Here is a 22,572-nt window from a genome sequence, read left to right as displayed (position 1 = left end):
TTAACATTGATACTTTATCCTGACTAAACCTAGCAGTACTCCTAGCCAAATCCCAGTTACAAATCAGAAAGATCAGCATATTACAATATGATAACCATTATAACACACAGACACATGAAAGTAAAACACTTTCATCAACACGTGGGCTCCCCTACTTTTTCCAAAGTAGCCCCTAAAACTATCAAATACACATTCTGGATCAAGCAATTAATTAAAATTAATTCACGCCATAGCTTAATTAAACCGAATATTAATCAAGATCCAAAACAAAAATTAAAAAGTTAACAAACTTCAAGTATCAGACAAAGAAACGCCTCAACTATTCATAGTTAATCATGTTTGCCAAACCCAGAGCTTCTCTGCACATACTGTACTGTACTCCCTCCTATCAACATATAAAATACTGGTGTCTCTGGCTTCCTACACCCCAATGTGTGGTTCCCATCCAACCAGCCAAAATTACATAAGAAAGGGGGCATGGACTGTTCCAAACCACAGCATTACCATGACAACACAAAACTAATCTTCAACAGTACTCAGTATTCCCTTGACCAAAGCCATTTGGTCTGAAAACTCTTACAGGGTATCTCTTAAAATACCTTCCCACTAGTATTAGTCCCTATTAAATACACTTGTAGCCCCACATTATTTTAACCAAACTACATTTTGGCTACAGCATTCACACTATGCACACACACAAATACATCTTAAACAGTGTTAAAGCTACGTTCATATTTACAAATCAAGATGTCCACGGATGAGCTCCTCAGATTGTCAGGGTTTGAACTTGGTTGTATCCAACGACGAACATCGATCCTGCTGACAACGCCACTTGTAACACACGGAAACTGATGCAGAAAGATGACACACGACACCATTCCTTGTGTTTCGGTTCGTTTAATATCGATGAGTCGTTATATACAAAATTCCACAATTTCCAAGTACAGGAACAAAAGATAAAGAAATAAAAAAAACCCTGCAAAAACCAATGAGAATAAAACAATTAACTAGAATGATGATATATGTTTGAAAAACGCACAAAATAGAAATATACACATATTTGCTTGTGACTCTTAGATAAAACATTCATCAATATGACGTCAAGTAGACTCGTAATAATAAATGATAAACATGTTGTCTATATCCATTCATTAAAACTTATTCAATATTGCCTGAATTCAACTCATCTAATCACAAATTCAGTTCCTCCATCGTTATGGATAACTCTTCCAACAAATAAATGAAATACATCCATTAAGTGAAATTTACCAACCAACAATTAAAATATGCCAACAAATTAGCATTGAAATACAGTGGTTTATAAATGATAACCACTCACCCTGGCAATCTGGCCTAGAGGACCATATTATTTCCTCTCGTGATAGCCTCACCCGCTACACGAATGTCATGTCAAATACCTATAATTCTGACCCGAAAATGAAGAAGCCTCTCTGCCTGCCCCATGAATGGGGTGCAGTGCAGGAGTGAATTGGAGCAAACTCCTCTCTCCCTTTTATGCAGTCATCACTCTCCATTCACAGATGCTAAGCCTTGACCATAATGATCTACGTCATACAAGCTCATAGCTCTGGAATGTGATGTTTTGACCCAAAGACCATTCAGCATCACTCTTACCCAGAAAGAGTGTGAATCATACTTCCTAAAAAGCATGAAGATTGTTTAACATTTCTATTTTTTTACTACTTCTTGTGCACTTCCTCTAAAGGCATCTATTACTTACAGACGAATTATTAAGAGTAATGAAAATATATGAATTTTCAATAAACAGTTCATTTTGACCTGTTACAACATAAATTCACAAATGTTTTTTTATATCACAAGTCATCTGTAAATGATGTGTCTCCATTATGTTGAAATAAGTTGCGGCAATAAAAATGCACTTAATCAGTTGTCGATCCAATTGTTTTAGTGCTTGGTCAATATTTTTTTAATAAACCTAATTTCATATGACAAAATACAAAAGAACAAGTGGGGATATGACATCATCAGCCCACCAAATTAATATTCAGAAAGACATGCCTAGAACTGTTTCACCGGAATAATGCAAATCTTTAAAATTCAATAACTTCGTTATTTATCCGATTTTGATCAAATTTTTAGCATTTTGCTTTGTGAATTTTACTATGTTTATTGAGATATGAATATCTCCAGCCTGGACCAGCCCTTTAATTAAATTTATGTAAAATATTCAGCATGTAACTTGCGATGATTGAAAAAAAAAACACTTTCAGAGGCAACTGCCCCTAATTCCCCTTTTGAATTTTCTAGCCCCCCCCCCTGCTGCGCACGGCCATGACTGTAAGAATATATCGGTCACAATTATTCTAAAACTGGCATAAACAAATCATGGAGCTATTACTAATGTGATAGCTCCATGAACAAATCGTGTAGTCGGTTAATGGTCCAATTTCAAGCCTATCCTTTGCGATGACTGACCATTATGACGTCATGTTCCTCTGTCATTCTTGTGGTAAAGTAACCTTGTATATTTTGTCAAAACAGGATTCAGCCGTTAGATAATAACCAGCTCAATTTAATTCGTCTTAAACCCCACTCCGTTCTTTTAATACAGAGGGGATCGATATGCTGGTTTGTCCCATATACACTCCTCTACGAAAGCACAATTTCTGAATTGATAGCCTTAGGCCTATTCATATTCGATGAATTGCTTTTGTTCAAATTCGATCAATCACTTCGGCGTGCAGAGAATGTTTAATAGTTGTTTGAAGCCCCTTTATTAGAACGACGATACAATAGACATACTGCAAACTTCATTTAAGTAGGTCATAAATTGGCAATAATCATATTGAGGTCGTGATGTTTTGGTCATCGAATGAGTCTAAAGATTAAAGACTTATTTTGTTTGTTAAGTATATTAGTTTGACCTTCAAGGAAAAGGTGTTGAACTTTTTTTTAGAGACGAAAGTAGATCATACGTGCACGAGCCAATATAATGCGTAACCTGATATTCACGTACCATCAAAATCTTGAATTCAATGGACTGACTTATTATTTCGACTCGGTACTCATAGCCATTTAAAAGAATCATCAGGAAATAGATAGGAATTGCGGCATTTCAAAGTTGTCCTCATTTTTTTTTCATGACAGAAGTTAAAACATCAACAGGGCAACATGCATATTGCGACAGAAGTCGTAAATGAAATGTCAATATAACCATGGACCTACCATGCATGCCGCATGCATGGTTGAATCTTTGTGAAAGGTATAATATTTAGGCCCGGTAGTTTTGATCTTGATAGAGGAATAGACAATATTTGTATTAGTATTGTCAATACTGTAATATATTTAATTATAAAAGAGCGAAACTTCAAAGTCAGTACTGGAAGTTTTCAACAATCATGGTTGCCAATATATATTTTGAATCATATTAATAGTCGACTAATTTTTAGGATTATTTTCACCTTCAAGTGTGAGAAAGGATAAGAATGATCTCGTCAATTCGGCAACTTTTTCCCAAATTGAAAGTATAGACCGGGAATTTTAGATCAGTGACACATGCATGAATCTTTTGTTTGAGATTATGTATCTCAGTGATTGGATAATAAATAAAAGTTTATAGGCACGTATACCAGCAACCACTTTGCCAACACGTTTCCAAATTCGATTGAAGTGTTTGGCTATATAGGAACTAATCATGGTAATTAGATTTCAATGTCTATTCAATTATTTTATGGATGTTTTTGCATTCATGAAATACATCAATGCGAAACATTGTTGGTCGTCAAGGGGGGGGGGGGGGCGCAGGGGCATCACTGGGAAATTTACAAGTGGAAAACTGGGTCTTCTCTCGAAAATGAAGGTGATTTGGTCTCGGTTTGACATTCGAAAAAACCAACCTGATTTCCAGTTGGTTCTGCATTTGGTGTCAACACACGCAGCACCCAAGACAAATCTTGGGGGTGCTTCAGGCAAATTCAGCACGCCCGCTTCCCATGAGGGTTATGGGGGGAGGGGGGGGGGTCAATTTCGCTTAATAAGAATCTGGATAACAATATTACTAAAATAATATGAGAAGTATTCTGCCCATTTTACGACACGCCATTAGAGTAATAAATTTTGAACTTTGAAACGATAAATGGCTGTATTGTTGAGATTTTCCGTTTTGACGTTGGTATTAACGATTCTATGGTAATATGTTTTTTTGCCTTTTAATAAGTCATGTTGATTCTGGCACAAATCCAAGGATCGGCCAAGAGACATTTAGGTCCCATTCTATAAAGAAGTACTAGGAATACCCTGGAAAAATACCCTAAAACCCGAAAATAGCATCCACTGTTGCCCTCTCTCATTATCACATGATTCACTTTCGGTTCATATATTCATATAACTCTTATAATTCTTTTTCATTGACTAACTGTTCTTTCAACCCACTCATTTTCTGTTTAACAATGCTTTCGCGTTCGTGATATTGATTCAATCGTATCACTCATACAAAATATATTTTCAATTGAAATCTTTTCATGTATTGTATTCTCCAGTTCTCTACATGAACGTCCTACATATTCAATTTCCACCCACACAAACTACTGCAAAGGTGCTTCAGCAGTGGCCTAGTTCTTTCACATCGCAAATCGCCACACGCTGCCTCATTTTCAGATCTCACTTGGAAAAAAAAATCTGATCATGGAGCTATTAACCCCTAGCACCATGATCTGATATGGATGATACGATCTCGACTCTACTAGGAGCAAAAGGTGATTTAAATCAAACATGACTTGCAGACCTACATTTGGACAGGAAGTGTACAAGTAAATTGAAACAAGCAAAATGTCGCCTATCCTGGTGTATTGAAACGAACTTGTATTGGATGGTTCAAATCCCACACTATGGAATATGGACATTTCACTAAGCATAAGACAATACAAGGCACGTTTAACAAAATAACGAGCTCAATGTGATTTCATTTTCTTTACTTTATTAAATGCTTGATAAGTTATTTCACACAGGTTTAAATAAACAAATTATATTGACAAGACTGCTTGGTCAAAAACATTACTGCGGGAAAACATGACTTATTTTTACACAATTAAAGAAATAAAATTCCCTTTCTTATCTAAGACAATATTGAGAATGTTGTGAACAAAATTACACATACAAAAAGAATTGATGGAAAGGATCGAATTTAAGAATTATAAATCCAAATTCCTCTTCATTTAGAACATAATCTCAATGTAATCAAATACAAGATTCTTATCTGTTATAAAGTTAGAGGAATGTGTCATTTACATGTACACATCGCCGGAGTACCCCACACCCCTAATAATTTTTGTACTTTGGCAAGTAAATATATGATAAAGAATACATTTCAAAATTTCAGAGGTTGAAATTCAATACCTTTTGCCATTGATGAGGAACGATTAACAATCCATGAATTTGCATTGAGTTGAACATTTTGATCAGGGGCCCATATTACCATAAAGATTAGCAATCATCAAGAACATTTTTAACAATTGATTCATTGCATTGACTGCAATGTTAAATTAAAGATCAAGTCCACCTCAGAAAACTGTTGATTTGAATCAATTGAGAAAAATCAGACAAGCACAATGCTGAAAATTTCATCAAAATCGGATGTAAAATAAGTGAAGAAATTTCAAAGTTTTGCTTATTTTTAACAAAATAGTTATATGAACGAGCCAGTTACATCTAAATGAGAGAGTCGATGATTTCACTCACTCACTATTTCTTTTGTTTTTTATTGTTTGAATTATACAAATATTTCAATTTTTACGAATTTGAAGATTAGGACCTCCTTGTCTGAAGTACAAAATGTTAAAATAATGGAATTCCACGTGTTAAGGGAGGAATGAACTTCATTTCACATGACAATGACGAGAAAACAAAAATATTTCATATAATAAAATACAAAAGAAATAGTGAGTGAGTGATGTCATCAGTTCCTCATTTGCATACCGACCGAGATGTGTATATAACTGTTTTTGTGAAATGAAGAGAAACTTTAAAATGCCATAACTTTCTTATTTTACATCCGATTTTGATGAAATCTTCAGTGTTGTGCTTGTTGATTTTTTCTCTTTTTATTAAAATCAAGTTTCTGTTGGGGTGAACTTGTCCTTTAATCATAAAAATTAAGCATACGATTGGTCGCTGACCTTTGTGTTACGGGACCCTGATGTGTATGCATTCTTCACTAGATGCCAACATAAGAATGACTAATTTAAATGGGAATTTTATCTTTGAACTTAAGTCATCAAAAATTTGGCACTTAATTAAGGGAAGCTGAAAAATGTAAATAAAATCAACTGACATTCATACATCATATTTGTGTGCATTTGGGAAAGAGTAGACATTAATTAAAAAAAAAATATTTTGAATAGTTGATGAGATTAGAAAGATATATTCTTCTCAACCCCCCCCCCCCCCAAAAAAAAAAACTCGAACTACACATGTAGGGCCTGACATGTGCCAACATGTACATGTACCAGTTTCTCATAGCAAAGCTCAATGCACCTGCTTGATGTGTAGCTTCACTGCTTGCATTGAAACAGCACAAAGGAGAGAGGCCCACAGAGTGGGGTTACAATGGAAAATCCCTTAACAGTTGAATAAACAACTTAAGTAAAGCAAAATTGTTCGTAGGTCACCTTCTGAAAACTTGTTTTTCTCCAACTTTTTACAATACATCTAGTTGTTGAAGTTAGTGCTTTCTTTTTCAACTTGGCAACAAGCTAAACTAGCTTTTCCCCATCCAATGCAAAATGAAAGTGAATATAAACATTGGTAATTAGAGTCAAGTAACTTTTGTTGAACCTCCTAAACTCCCTGGTTGAACCACTCTAATCTTCACTTTACATCATTTACATGTAGGTTTTATATCACCACATTGGAGAAGCATACAGAGACTACACTATATGATCTTATTGATCTGTGCACAATGAATGCTGTTTTAGCACTTCAACTTCTAGAGTTTAGCTTTAAGAAACTTCATACATGTACATAAGGTCAGGGATATTAAATAATTTTACCCATATATTAGCACAAGTCTAAAAGTAATAACAGGAGAAAGATATTTATAAATAGGGAAATACTTCAACCTTATTCAACAAATAGATGTACATGTTAAAGAGCTACATGTATATACATGTTGAGCAAAATATACTTGCACGCATGATATGCATCATTGTTAATAACTGATCCATTAATTACATGTAGGCCTAAACATCAAATCAACAGAACAAAATTCATGTATTATCTATTCTGCAAAAGCAGAGAAACAACATGCTATTCAGCTAAATGAACAGATTGTTACTCTTCTTCAAATTAAAACTACAGCTGCAATGAAGTCCAAAGAACAATGTAGTTTGTGCATACTGGTTCAAACCCATACTGTACAATAGAGCAGAAAAGCACAATTAGTATACCAGTAAACTGTAAGCCTCGTAAGTTTATATAGCCTCACAACATATTATTCACTAATGTAACGAAAACACATTAAACTTACATGTACATGTAATGTGATTACAAAATACAATGAATATGTACCGGTATATAATATATAATATGATAGGTACATTCTGTTTAATAATGTACAAATAATATTTCCAATGTTGTACATAGTGATGTACAACATTGTCAATTTCATGTGTTGTGGAAAGAAGATTTTTCTTTATTCAATGAATGTGACTGTCTATGTCATTAGAAGGATGGTGGTCTCACTTACCAAATAAAGAACAAATAGCAAAGTTAGTGCACATTCAAACTTCAAAATAGTTTTGATAATTGGCATACCAAATTGCAGTCATTTACATGTACGTGTATAAGTAGTACAGCACCAATAATTTGGCACAGCCACTGAATGAGTCACACACATACTTACAAACAAAATCTACTCACATTTCTCCATGTCTTTGTTACAATATATTAACAGTGTAAAATAGAACTTTTAATTTCTACAGACTAAAAAACAATGTGCACCGCACTTTGCATACACAATTAAAAAAATCTCGAGAACTGGCGAGAACATGATTTTGGAAAACATGACATCACAAAAAAAAGTATGCTACATAGATGTAAGCACTTATAAAGGTATCAGAGCAAACAATTTACTTTTGCATGTATACTGCAGTCTTGACCATGAAATAAATAATTTCATAAACACAACAAAAGAGTGTATGGCAAGGATAATATTTTGATGGATCTTCCCTTCTGTGTGTACACACATACAGTATATTATAAATACATTCGGACATGTACATTGTACTTGACACTGTAAACATGTATTCGTTTTCAAATGAACCATTTAGCGCAAGTGTGTAGAGTATGAAATCCATTCTTTCTTATGACTGGAAAAGTTATTACACGTACGATCTCATATAAATGTACATGCCAAATGCACAACACCGATTTGTGCATCAAGTTAGTTGAACAAAATCATGTGGGAGGAAATATAAAATCATGTGTGGATCTTAGTCTGAACTAAAACTCTTCTCAGATATTTGTACAGCAATATGGAAAGAAATGAAATTGAAAAGTTTTTTCTAAACAGATTATTGCACAAATCTAAATTAACTAAATTGACCTGATGTGGCTTTGGAATGCACACAGAATCTGAATACTACAAATAGAAAGACTACATTTCTTGCAACAACAAAAAGGGGGAAAAGGGGAAAAAAAGGATACAGTATACATGTAGAAATTCTTGCAACTGCAGATGTATATCATAGGAATGTACCAACTACACTAGAGGAGAGGGCATTTAACACATCTACAAAATGCATTTAAAGTGTAGATGTATGAACCTGGGAGAATGCTACACTAACAGTTGACGTAAACATATGTATCAACTTCTTATATTAGCTATCACACATTTTACAAAAATATGTTTTTTTTTCTACAATTCAAGGCAATTCTCCTTTTAAAAAATGTGTTGACCTCAGAGATCAAAAATACAAGTTTTCATTCTTCTAAAAATATTTACAAAACTACACATCCACATCTGATCAGATTATAAGGTCTTATCATTTGGAGTAAAGAAAATGTAACATGACACTGTTCCTTACATGTTGTTCCATCAATGTTTCTAAACATTAACTAAACATGTATAAGTAGCTAGCTACTAGCTAGGTATGTCTACTGTAGCTTTTAGATGCAATTCTAGTTGTGCACAACATGGAACTTAATTTTGTATGCAGTGTACAAATAAACAATGTCAAGTCAGTCACAGATCATATTACAAGTTACTTTGATTCTGGCATCAACTTATTCCTTTCCCTTCATTTACAACACTTGAAACATACACATAGCTACAGGTCATCTGATCTTAATTCCTAAAGGTATCTCTGACGGAAATTCAAAATGACTAATCTCTTAATAAAAACATAACATACATCATGGCAATCTTTGTAATACTGATTCAGGGTCCTTCTACAAGCATTATGAACACAATTAACTTTACCTGTTTAGCTTGCTCTAGGTAACATTCATAGGTCTGTCCCAGAAGACTTTCTTCCTTTCTTCAATGCTTAAGCGACACGAGGGGCAAGAGGAGACCATGTCAGCACAGTTGCTACACAGGAGAAAGTGACCACAGGGTAAGAGAACTGTGTCCATATGACATGCCATGCAGACCTTACATGTCACAGCATCCCGATACATTTGAAGTTCCTGTTCAAGCTGGTTGGCACCTTCTTGCCTATTATGTGCCTGGGCGGATAAGTCGGCGCTATCTTCACAAGACTGTGTTGAGATGCCCATCCTAAAAAGCTTCCTCCTCGCATCGTCATGGACCTCTTGCTGCGTTCTGCGCAGATCAAAGGAGTACTTCTTTCCCAAGTCCGTATTGACATTGAAGAAAGAGACGATGCTCCCACGTAAGTCTCGAACAAACTGGTCTTTGACTGGTTCACTGACAGTTTCACTGGTGAAGAATTCCACTTTCTCTGTGATAGAACGATACAGCCCTTCTGCTACCTCCTTGGTTTGGAGAGTAAGCTCCATCTTGTCTGTTGTAAAGTTATGTCCATCGTCAAGCTCATAGTGCATCTGGCAATCTCTCTTCTCAACTGACAACCTCTTTACAGATTGAAGGGGGATCCTGCAGAAAAAAAAAGTTATTGTAGGTAATGTAAAGAAAGCTCCATTTTATGAAAAATGTATATGTATACGAATAATACCATAAAGCTTTTTTTTATTCAGCGACTCCCTCGAGTTTGAACCCCAAAAATTCTGATCACGATTCATAAATCATGTATCAATAATCAGGATTTAAAAATTACTCGTCAATGATCAGTGATCTTCATATCACTTAATTAAAATTCAAAAATGGTGCTAATTCTTTCATTCTCATATACATCAAACTATAATTCTATCTAACATTCCAAATTAAGTAACTTACTTCACACAATCTTGTGTTTCCACATTAGTCACCAGAATTCCATGGGCTCCAACTCCCACTTCGCAGAACTGGCCCGAGCAGGTCTTGGCGGTGAATGTATCCAATCCATAAGAATCCATTTCACAGATTTCTCTGAGCAGAGACAGGAGCGCGTGTTCAGTCCGCATGCTGCGGAGACGGGCATATTCTGCTTGGGCTGTCACTTTGAATTCCTCCGAGTCTGCAAACTGGGGGAAGTATCCAGAAAGCTGCTCCATGTCACTGCTGGCACCAAAATCACCATTCTCAGCCTGGGTGAACAAAGCGGCAATTCGGGCAGCGTTCTTGAGGGCTGCCTTAAACTTCCCTTCTTTCACAAGGAGTTTGGCATCATGAAAGAAGAGATGTCTACAAGTGAAACAATGAGGAAAAAATCACATTAATGATCATTTAGAAAAGGAAAACAATGTTAGGTGAACAAAATGTAGGCCAACATTACAGTATCACATACCAAACCCTTCATATTCTTAGAATTAGAAGTAGCATTTCTGAAGACTACTTCAATCTATATCATAATCAATTTACATGTACATTAAGTGCCTCATGTAACAAATAGGTTTAAGGACAATTATTTTCAGAATGCAAATATTTCTTACATCATTGCCAAAAATGATAGATTTTATGAAGAGGTTTCTTTCACTACTCATTGTATCCACCTGGGAATCTTAAATCTCTTATCATATACAGAGCATGCATGAATATAATCCTAAAAACATAAACCTTTCTGGCCACAGTTATTACTATTCACCTTGTGATATCTTGCTGCAAGATGTGTGGTTCGACATGGAATTTAACCCTCAGGTCCAAACGGATAGGCTGGGAGAATCCAATAGGGAGCTGCGATGTTATGGTGTTTCGAAGGTTTAGCCAGTGTCTCTCCCCTTTCTTTGCTGTGAACTGCAGGCCAAAGTAATCCCCTTCAACCATGTTCAGCTTCAGACAGGTCTACATAATGAACAATGTAAATTATACATAACAATTATACATAATATAGGTGAAAGAAATATCTATGAATGTCAGATAATGAACTGAAAAGAAAACAGTTGCAAAGAGCAAAAAGTTTAGAAAAATATTGAAGTGTCTTTATTAAAATGTGTTGATGTTGATATTCATATTGGCAATAATGCTTGACTTTGAAGTGACAGGTTCAGCAAACTCTTGATTCAGTATGCTTTGCCCCTTGGTACAAAAATAATAATTTTCCACATTATTTTAGCTCTCAATGTAAAGCTTGCCTCCTTCGCTAAAATATCATGGGGAAATCATATTCAACACAATATGTAAAGTTCACAAAAGAGACAAACTAGCATCTTCAATGTTAGAGATTGATCTGAATACAAAATTTATTTTTGAATTGCTTTTCTCGGTCTATTCTCGACCCCTATTCACCTTTCATCAAATGTGTTGGGTTTATTTCCCCATGCCCAGGGTTTGACCTGTTTTATCATCTTGATATGATACAAAGTCCACCAAGTCCAATGTTAGGATAGTCTGATGATATGTCCACATCTTTTAAGCATATATTATAAGAACATTTGGACAAAACGTGGTTTCGGGAATCACATGTCTATTTGAACGTGGATGTGACTGAATTAAGTGTTGCTGTACGAAGTCAACGGAGGTTCAAAATTTCACGATAATGCCCATCATCTTTTGCTCTGTACTAGATAAAAAAAGACATGCAATGTCAATGACCACAAATTTTACAGATGCAATACCGGTAGGCCTAGATCTACCTAGAATCTACTCAAAGGACAAGTCCACCCCAACAAAAATTTGCTTTGAATAAAAAGAGAAAAATTCAGCAAGCATAACACTGAAAATTTCATCAAAATCGGATGAAAAATAAAAAAGTTATGGCATTTTAAAGTTTCGCTTCATTTCACAAAACAGTTATATGCACATCTTGGTCGGTATGCAAATGAGGAACTGATGACATCAATCACTCACTATTTCTTTTGTATTTCATTATATGAAATATTTTCATTTTCTCGTCATTGTCATGTGAAATGAAGTTTCATTCCTCCCTGAACACGTGGAATTCCATTATTTTAACATTTTGTGCTTCAGGCAAGGAGGTCCTAATCGTCAAATTCGTAAAAATTGAAATATCGTATAATTCAAACAATAAAAAAACAAAAGAAATAGTGAGTGACATCATCAACTCTCTCATTTGGATGTAACTGACTCGTTCATATAACTACCATGAACTACCGGTATGTGTATTTTGTTAAAAATAAGCGAAACTTGTCTTTGAAATGCCATAACTTTCTTATTTGACATCCGATTTTGATGAAATTTTCAGCATTGTGCTTATCTGATTTTCCTCTAGGCCTAGGCCCTAGCCCTAGGCTATTGTCTGTATGATTCAAACCAACATTTTTCTGTGGTGGACTTGACCTTAATAGCTTAGAATAGATTTTGGAAGAAAAAAATCCATTAAAAATTCTGACTCAGAATGGTGGAAAAATAATGCATTTTAAGCATTTCATGCGACGGCCTCTCATGATTTGGCCCTGTATTAAACTTTGACTTGAGACTTGACTTGGCTGCCTCCGTACACTACATACTAAGTAACACTAGTACAGTCTACACTAGGCCTACACTACAGTCACTAGTCCGGCCGTAGTCATGTCACATGTGTCAATCTGCGGGCCTGGATTCTGGAATATTGGAAAAAAAAATTCTGAGTTCACCACAAATATAAACTTTAATTTGGGAAAGAGACCAAAAACTTACCAAATCCAAGCATTCCAGACCGACAGCTTTGGGTCCAACTTCAATTTCCAGCACATTGCCATCCGGTTTTTTGATGAAAATCAACATTTTTGAATGCCTTCAGCCTAAATGTTCCAGAGAAAATGCTTTCTTCTCAGGCTCAGGCTCAGCACAGAAACTGTATGTGAGCAAGTGTGAGAAGGTGATCTTGTATACGTACTGTACTGCGCGAAACAGCTGAGAGCTCGAAACCGCAGCAGACAAAAGCGTGTCACGTGCAGACTTGCTGCCTGACAAATCAAGAGCTCAAAGGAGGGACGAAAAGATGGCTAAAACCGTTTCAAGTCCCACATCGAGTTCTTGAGCATACGAATGACATTTTGATATAGATAAAATAATTCAGCAGTTATAATGAATGGTTTTATGATGGTTTTAAGGGACCGAAAAGTATGATTTAAAAAGCATTTCCCAGTCCCTCATAATCTAACAATGGAATAGGTTCATAGGGAAATCCTGTTGTTGAGCTGACGATGGGATCATCACCGACCAATCACATTGGTTAGAGGAACCAAGGCCCCGTTTTCCCTTTTCAACAGCCAATCATAATGCGATACCAATGAAGGCCTTGATGAATATGCATGTGACTGCGTTTCATTACCTATTTCGCAATCTTCACTGGCGGCAATGCAATTCATCCGTTTCATTTTATTTTATTCACCTATAATATGCTATATTTTCATATGTATTTCCAAGAACATAATATAACATGGTCGAATAGATTATCATTTTTATAATGAGGAAGTTTGATGGAATGTACACATAAGTGAAAGGAAGTAACTGCCTAAAAATGAACGTTCAAAATTCGTAAACAAGTCGACCTTCTCGTGTCTTTCAAGCAGGGGTTTTTCTTTCTTTATTGTATGCTAATTGTTAGTGACTAATATGGGATTGGGTCGTTCCAATGACCAGTCACAGAGGGGTGTATCGTGGGTGTATCACTTTTACGAAAAGTTCGTTCAACCATTGGTTCAACGGATTCAGTTGCTCGCTCTCATCTCGAGCTCTTCGCACGGTGAATTGAATGGAGGTAAAATGAGACATTGCGAAAGCGATGAGAAAAAAATTGCGAACGAGAATGCGGAAAGCGGGGGGGGGGGGGGGGGGGGACGGGGGGGGGTCGTGTCCCCCCCTAAATTTTAGTTGGGGGGGGGACGGTCCCCCCTAAATTTTGTTTTGATAACCTTTTTTTTTCAGGTGGACACCCTCTAAATTTTCCAAGCAAGAAGATGGAAATTTCATTACTATCTGTTTTACAAATAACGAAGTTGTTGAATTTTAAAGTTTAGCCATCTGAAAACCCCTGAAAACCGATGCACATCCCCGGTGCACACCGTCATGTTGAGGGATGTTGACTGATGTGTCACGTGCCCATTTCCCCTCATGCGTATTCAATACAGCAATGCTTAGGCCCTATACGCATTAACTCAATATTCAATCCATTTTTCATTCTTGAATTCATAAGGAAGAAATGAATGAATATAATTTCATATATAACCTACAAACGAACAAGTTGGGATATACTCACCAGCTTAATTGCTCATAATCATGCATAATAACTAGTCTGCTATGCAGACTCTGAATTGTGTGGACATGCAGTATCTTGCCAAACATTTTTAAAAGTGTAGGCCTACGTTGGGTAAAAATGCTCCATGAGGGTAATTATGTGTCCATCAGTTTTATTTAGCCAGTGTGATGAAAAATTCAGCTTGAAAGTAATTGCTGCTTGTTTTTTTTAAATACTGGCAGTGGCGTAACTACGGGAGGGGGGCTGGGGGGACGTGCCCCCCCCCCCAGAAAAAATTGGCAGAAAAAAAAGAAAAAAGGAAAAGAAGAAAAGAAAAAAAAGAAAAGAAGAAGGAAGACAGAAGAAAAAAAAAGAGGAAAATAAGAGGAGGAAGACGAGTGAATGAAATAATGTGAGGGGAAGACTTGCAATTAAAACCAAATCTTTTTTTATTGCGCTTCGCGCCAGAATTGCCTGTTCGATGAGATTCATATCTTGCTCAATAGGCTGATATGCCATATGGAGCAAGTTTTGACTAAATCAATATACATTAAACATATTTTAGCTCGGACGTCGAGCTTTCATTATTTTTTTTCATTTACAAATTTAAGTGCTCTGTAAAATGTCCGTTTTATGGTCTACATGTCAGCATTTTAAGCTGACGCTGCTTGGTCACATTGTTCATATTGTCTACGTGTATTCCATAATGTTCCATTAAACAAATGTATTCAGAATGCCCAGATTCTAGGTCTAAATCTAAAACATGCGCGATAGCCTGCATGTTCTTGTACTGTAATGATCCAGTTTCACATCATAATATCAATAATTGTCTGCTCACGTTTTACAATCGCATTCTTAATGATATCCAATTGACCATATCCTATTTATGATTTACAAAATAATAATAGAGTGCTTCGCGCTCCCATCAATTGTTTAGTTAAATACCTATCCTATTCATTAATACAAAAAGTGCTTAGAATTACCATTTTTTAGGTCGGAATATCTAAAAAAAATTTGCTCGCGCTTCGCGCTCGCGTTATTCAAATATATACCGTCTTCGTGGGTAACCGTAAGCAGTCCTTAATAGGTCCCTTTTCAATAATGCTAGAACACACTCTAAATTACAGGGATTTAAAATAAGTCCACATGGACTGTACTTAGGGACCAATCGAATTCCGGATTTAGTTTGAATCCTTAAGATTCATTTTTAAATCTCGAAAGCCTATTTAAATTTAAGTCTTTAGGATTAAAACTGGAATCCAGAAATCGATTGGTCCCTAACTACAGTCCATCTGGACTTATTTTAAATTCCTGTAATTTAGAGTGCAGTTGATAAAAATTTCTGCTCGCGCTTGGCGTTCGCAGTAACCATCTAGTTACATACGAATCTTGTTCAGGATCACACATAACATTGCCCAGAAAATTAAATTTTCAGGAAAAAATACATGAAAGTAAAAAAAAATTGCTTGCGCTTCGCGCTCGCACTTTTTATAAGGCTCATGAGATTATTTCATGTTAATGTTGTTTTATAATTCAATTCAATGGTAAGAATAATTTTATAATTCAATTCAATTATAAGAATAAAACTAAGAAGTGACTGATCGGGGAAAATATAGGTAGAGATAATTTCGGGTCCCGTCCCCTATTGGCGAAAGTCGGATCCGCCCTTGTGACACATACACACACACCGGAAAAATGGCCGGTACCCCCCTAAAAAGCAAGGACCCCCAGTGCCCCCCCCCCCCGGGAAAAATCCTAGCTACGCCACTGAATACTGGACAATATGCTTCCTGCAGTGGGTAAAATAGGCTACTGCCCCAAAATGGTTGGACACATAAAGTTACCCACGTGCTGGTTAAAATTTTACCCAATATTTTTTTACAGTGTATATGCATTGATGATTCGAGCCGGGCCCCCTTTTCCGGCATGCTATACAGGACCGAGAAGATAAATAGAAAAAAGAGACAGAGAGAGAGAGAAGAAATGAAGAAGAAGATTTTCTCCCCTGCCCAGCCCTTGGTCTCGCCGCACCCGTCCTATGCCTATTGTGGAAAAATCGTTTTATCGTTAAATTTCTTTTCATATTGTTTATTATACATTATTCATAACATTAGTCTTGTAATTTGCCATAAAAAGGGAAGCTGGACCTATATATTTTTTTTTAATTAAAATAAAGGTTTATAGGGCGTAGGGACGTGGATGGGGATGCGTCCTCATCTCAAATTTCCGGGTGATGGGGGATGCTTTGTACAAGCATCCCTTATATGCATGTTTCAAGGTGGACTTCCCCCTTTTTTTCTTATATGATATTAAATTTTAGTTATTACCAGGATTTTTATCATTATTATTGTTATTGTATATAGAGTCATTCATTATACGATGAAATCAAGTCAGGAAATATGTTTTTTCTTGCTCTCTTCGCTCCCTTTTGAAAAAAAAATGAATGGTTACCCACCCACATCTCGATACTGACGTATAGATGAGGGCATGACCCCCCCTCAAAAAAAATGGGAAAATTGCAAAAAAGGGACAAAGCAAAAATGGTATGATCGGTTTTTAAAGTGGGAGGGGGGGGGCTGACCATGAAAACCCCCAAATCAGATGGTCATTTTTACGCTTCTATGCATGGTTTCGGAAATAAGGCGGGGAATAAACCCCACCAAGCCCCCCCCCCCCCGTTCCCTGGCCGCCTGAATAGTTCCAAATATCCATATAAAAGTGATCGCACTATATCAATTGGTAAAACATTCAAATTTTTTTCCAAAACAATAGACAGTTATAGAGCATGAGAAGTAATTTAAGCAACATATTCTTGCACTATAAATTCAAGGAAATACAAAGTGCATTCATGAGTCAATCATGGCAGATCCTGTAAGGCCGATTCTTTTCACGAGGTTATCCCATGCTTGAAATTAATTTTCAAGAATATGAACGAATGCCTTGATCAATTACATCCTGTCAATATAAACAAGAGACAGTGTTAATGACTTCTCAAGGACGTGACGTCATTCAACTTGCATGAACTGTCACACGTACAATGACATTAATCTGCCTTTCGGGCCATCTTCCTTTTTATTTCTTTAATTGCAGGAAAGAATGAAAACTAACTGTTCATGCATGTTTAAACAATATTTTGTTTAAAAAAATAAAAGTCTAAACTTGCCATGTGCGTCTTTTTATGTCGGCCTTTGGTGGTAATCGACACCTTACTTTTCTCTATTGTCCATTCTATATTCAGTTTCATTTTCTCATTTCCCCGAGTTTTTCTCTTTCGTTCTCACTTTTCTGTGACCATCATCTTTATAACCATTTCTAATAATTTCTCTTATTTCCTTTTAATTCCTGTAACTTCGTCTTGTTTCCTGTTTCAGACAGTGCATGGAAAAGAACTTACGAACGAAAAGGGCCTTTTTGGTGAAAAACACCAATTTGTTACACCACTGAATGTGCTGATTAATCATTGTTTTAATATTACTATAACATAAAACTGGTATATTAATGCACTATTGGTGAACTCTTCTTGTTTTAAATAAGTTTTATGTATCATCCATTTGATTAAAAACTTTCGCCCCAAGCATGAAATAAATCTTTACATTTTCTTTGGTATGATAAAGACTTATAGAAAACAATAAATCGACAAGGCCAGATTGTCTGATAAATTTTTTACGTCATATCTGTCATTAGAAAAATATCTTACTTGCTTTTGTAAATGTAAAAAAAAACACGAACACCGATCGACTCCCATGATCCGAGAGGGAATACGTCGACCAATTTTCTTCTTTTTATTTTTAAGGTGGAATGTGTCCGCATTTGATTGGCCGTTAAATTAAAGGATGCACCGGGCTGAAAATATTCATATCAAAATAGATAGAGGAAAATTCACAGAGCAGAATGCTGAAAATTTCACTAAAATCTGATAACAAATAGTGAAGATACTAATTTTTTAAAGTTTAGCAATACATTGTAAAAACGATTATGCACAACAGCATGAATATTCATTAGATGCATGGACCGTGTGGACCGATGATGTCACATCCCCACTTTCCTTTTTCCTTTTTTATCACATGAATCCTAATTGTTTCATTTTTCATACAAGTATGAATGATATGTTTCCCTTGTCATGCTTGTAATGAAATAAGTTGCAGCATTGAATATCTAAAGCATTTAATCAGTTGTTATTCCAATATTTTTGGTTCTTGAAGGAAAATAATTGAGTAAACCTCATACAAAAGAACAAGTGGGGATATGACATCCTCAGTGTGCTCATTGAATATTCATGGACAAGCCTAGAACCGTTTCACCGGAATAATGCAAATCTTTAAATTGCCATAACTTTGTTATTGGCGTTGTCCGATTTAGATAAAATTTTCAGTGTTTTGTTTGTCTGATTTTCTTAATCTGTGCAAATCATATTAGTTTCAGCCTGGAGTGCCCCTTTAAAGAAAAAACACGAAATGCATCTGTATATGCACGATCTGTGGGATTCATTATGATTTTAAGAGGCAAATATACGCCTAATATTGTCGTGTGTTTATTTTCAATATAACTGTCATTTCCCGAGTTTTTTTCTCTCACTTACCTGTGACCATGGTCTTTATTACCTTTCATAACAATCTCTCTCTTTCCTTTTTACATCTTGTAACTTCATCATTGTTTCCTGCTTCAGCTAGTGGAAACAAAGCTTATGAATTATAAAAATATAACTTCCAAGAAAGTAAATTTTCTTGTAAAAATGAATAGGATTTTCTGTGAAAAACATTTTTTTACACCACTGAACGTGCTGATTAATTGTTTTTAACATATAAAGTCTGAAACTGGAATATGAATGCACTTTTGGTGAGCTGTCTTTTTTTTTTTACATTCGTCATTCATGGGTTTGATTAATAACCTAAGTCCCATGAAATAAATCTTTATATTTTCTGTGTTTTCAATGAATACTGAGAAAGAAATATCTACATTTTTCTGGTTATCTGATAATTTTCTTACGTCATATCTAGCTGTTATCAACAAATATTTTATTTGTATAGTTGCAAGTTTTAAAATATAACAACAACACTGATCGACACCCATGATCGACGAACTTTATTCTTTTTCTACTTTTTTAGAGAGGGAAACTTCAACCATTTGGATTGGTCGTTAAGAAATACATTTTGTATAATTTGCACAATCTGTGGGATTCGTTATGGAGTTATAAACGACAGTTACAATGGACGCCCAATTGCCATGTATTACTTTTCAATATCACTATCATTTCCCTGAATATTTGTTCTCACTTTCCTGTGACCATCATCTTTATTACCGTTTTTAATAATTTCTCTCTTTCCTTTTTACATCCTGTAATTTCATCTTGTTTCCTGCTTCAGAAAGTGGAAAAGAACGTTATGAATTACGAAAATATAACTTAAACATAGGACTCAAATAGCACTTACACAGAATACTTTCATATTCAATGCCCCTAATTTTGGAATTCCCTTCCTCTGAATGTAAGAGAGAATTTAAGCTTAAGTACACTTAAACTTAACGTTAAAAAAAATCACGTTTTGCTTAATCCCCTCGAATATTTGACAATACAGAACCCACCTCCAACTGTTCCCTTTCCCAACTTTTTCCCCATTATTATCACCTATTATATTTATTCATTATTCATTATTTTTTATTGTTTATCATTTTTGGTTATTTGTTTTCCCATCAATATTCTGTTGTTTCTTATTCTTCTTTCTTCTCGGAGCCCCCACCCCTATACATCTTGGTTCAGTTATATTTTTTTTTCATCCATGACCATGTATTTACCATCCCTCAAATCTAAAATGTGCTAATCTCTTGTTTGCGTTCCTTTATAGTTGTGTTCTGTTCGAGAGATCAGCGTCGTACAAGCCTTTTTTTTTCACTGGTCTTTTTTTATCTATTTTTTTTAAAGCATGTACCTAAATACTTTCAAAAAGGTTTTATTCAACTTTGATATTTGTTCATTGTATATTGTTTATATTGTTATTACCACTTTGCAAATGTGAGCTCATTTTGTTAAGGACTGATTTGTATTGATCTATGTAATTGATTCATAGGCCCCATTCATGTTTCTCTGATATAATTTATGTTGAAAAAATGGATATAGAAATAAAATAAACAAAATAGACTCAATTCAAACAAAATTTCTTGTAAAATGAAAAGGGTCTATTTTGTGAAAAACAATTTGTTACAACACTGAACGTGTCGATTTGTTGTTTTAAAAATACTATAAATTGTGACACATGGATTCACTCTTGGTGAACTCTTTCTTTTTAAAATTCTTTATAATCGGTTTGGTTAAGGACTTTCGTCCTATGAAATAAATATTGATATATATTTTTCATCAATGAGAGGATGAATACTTAGAAAACAAAAACTCGACATGACCCTGGTCATGCTGGTTGTCTGATAACTCTTTATACGTCATATCTGACATTAGAAAAAATCTTACTTGTAACTATATAAGTAAAAAAAAAGTCGTCAAAGGCTGCGATGCTGCATACCACCAAATACAAATTTATTGCTGCAATGCTTAAAAGTATTTTCGGAAATTTGATTTTGTTATTGGAAATGGAGATTTCAAATTGGAAAATGCCTGTTAAAAAATGTTCTATGCAATTCGATTGGCATTTCTTATTTTTGTTACGGTTGCATATTGTGTATAAAAAAAAAATCGTCGTTTTATTCAAGTTCTCCTTTTAACCTCTACTTTCATTTCCTGAACCCCTATACGGGGGGGGGGGGGGGGTGGGGAGGGGGTACGGGCCATGCCCCCTTCCCACCAAAAAAAGGTACCATGACCAATAAAAAAAGGAGAAAATGAGAAAGGAAATGAATAGGGGAAAAAGGCGAAATGATATCTTTATATATTTTTGTATACTAAGTCCAAATTTATCACAATTTTTTTTGTATGATCAAAACGGTTGAAATTGTTCCTCGCTCGCTTCACTCGCTCTGAACTTTGTAGAAATGTTGGTCCTTTGCGCCATGTCTGACCCCCTCAAACTTTTTCGCCCATTATATACGCTTCTGTCCTAGAATAAAATATACCCTATTTACGATCCTGTAAAATATAAAGACTCCCTTATAGGCATATATAAATAGTAATAAAAAAAACAAAGAAAAAAATACATCCTCGATAGTTTTACTGTTAGACCTATACGTTTATATACTTGAAATATTTGTTACCATGGTTACGATTAATGGAGAGAATACACGCATGGAAATGGTAATGTTTCCTTTGTTTTCTTTTGTCGTTTTTGTCCGATTGATGATCTACTTTGTATATTTTTATCATTTATTGTTTTGTTTTTCTGCTTTTAGGACCCCCTTCTAATACTGGTACCAGCTTTTGCTGAAAGGGCATCATTTTGAAATATTGTTCAATAAATAAATAAAATATGGATTTATGATATTGTCAAAAAAAAGAAAATTCTCCATTATATTGCAAATGACGATCGCGCAATACCTCCCGACCTGGTTTCGATGTACATAATGTAGATCTCTCGCTCACTGATCATACGCACACACCCTAGAGAGCTCTCCAGAAATGATCATACACAATTAATCTCAAAAATCCTTCAACTATCACTGGCCTGAATACACCTAGCAACGACAGATAAAGATTTAGTTACCATCAAGCTGCTTTTGTTGTCAAGGATGGTGATTAATTAGGATGATTTATGGGAAGCAGAATTAAAAATCATCCGGATATTTTCCAGCCCTGCGGTCAAAATGAAAAGTCATGCAGAAGCCTATTTACCTATCCGATTGCGAGTCTGCATTAATTTTGATAGTCTGTTTCAAGTTGTATTTAGATTGATTTGATAGAACGCAAGGGCCTCATTCT

At 35.3% G+C, this 22,572-nt stretch overlaps 1 protein-coding gene and 1 long non-coding RNA gene across 2 annotated transcripts; both read right to left on the bottom strand.

Annotated features, from left to right (window-relative positions):
- Positions 1 to 660: 660 nt before the first annotated feature.
- On the bottom strand, positions 661 to 1,809 carry LOC121407675. Its single transcript, XR_005968941.1, has 2 exons — positions 1,340 to 1,809; positions 661 to 976 (listed from the first exon to the last, which is right to left on the bottom strand). It is a non-coding gene; the product is annotated as an uncharacterized LOC121407675 (long non-coding RNA).
- A 4,916-nt stretch (positions 1,810 to 6,725) lies between these two features.
- LOC121407674 (E3 ubiquitin-protein ligase MYLIP-A-like) lies at positions 6,726 to 13,283 on the bottom strand. The gene is made up of 4 exons (XM_041598856.1): positions 13,175 to 13,283; positions 11,184 to 11,380; positions 10,397 to 10,783; positions 6,726 to 10,096 (listed from the first exon to the last, which is right to left on the bottom strand). The coding sequence occupies exons 1-4, from the start codon at positions 13,259 to 13,261 to the stop codon at positions 9,472 to 9,474; spliced, it is 1,296 nt and encodes a 431-aa protein (XP_041454790.1). The 5' UTR covers positions 13,262 to 13,283; the 3' UTR covers positions 6,726 to 9,471.
- Positions 13,284 to 22,572: the final 9,289 nt, after the last annotated feature.

The sequence above is a fragment of the Lytechinus variegatus genome, chromosome 2 (assembly GCF_018143015.1).
Source record: "Lytechinus variegatus isolate NC3 chromosome 2, Lvar_3.0, whole genome shotgun sequence".
NCBI classification, from domain to species: domain Eukaryota; kingdom Metazoa; phylum Echinodermata; class Echinoidea; order Temnopleuroida; family Toxopneustidae; genus Lytechinus; species Lytechinus variegatus.
Note: the sequence above shows the minus strand (reverse complement) of the source record. Positions and strands in the feature narration are given on the sequence as shown.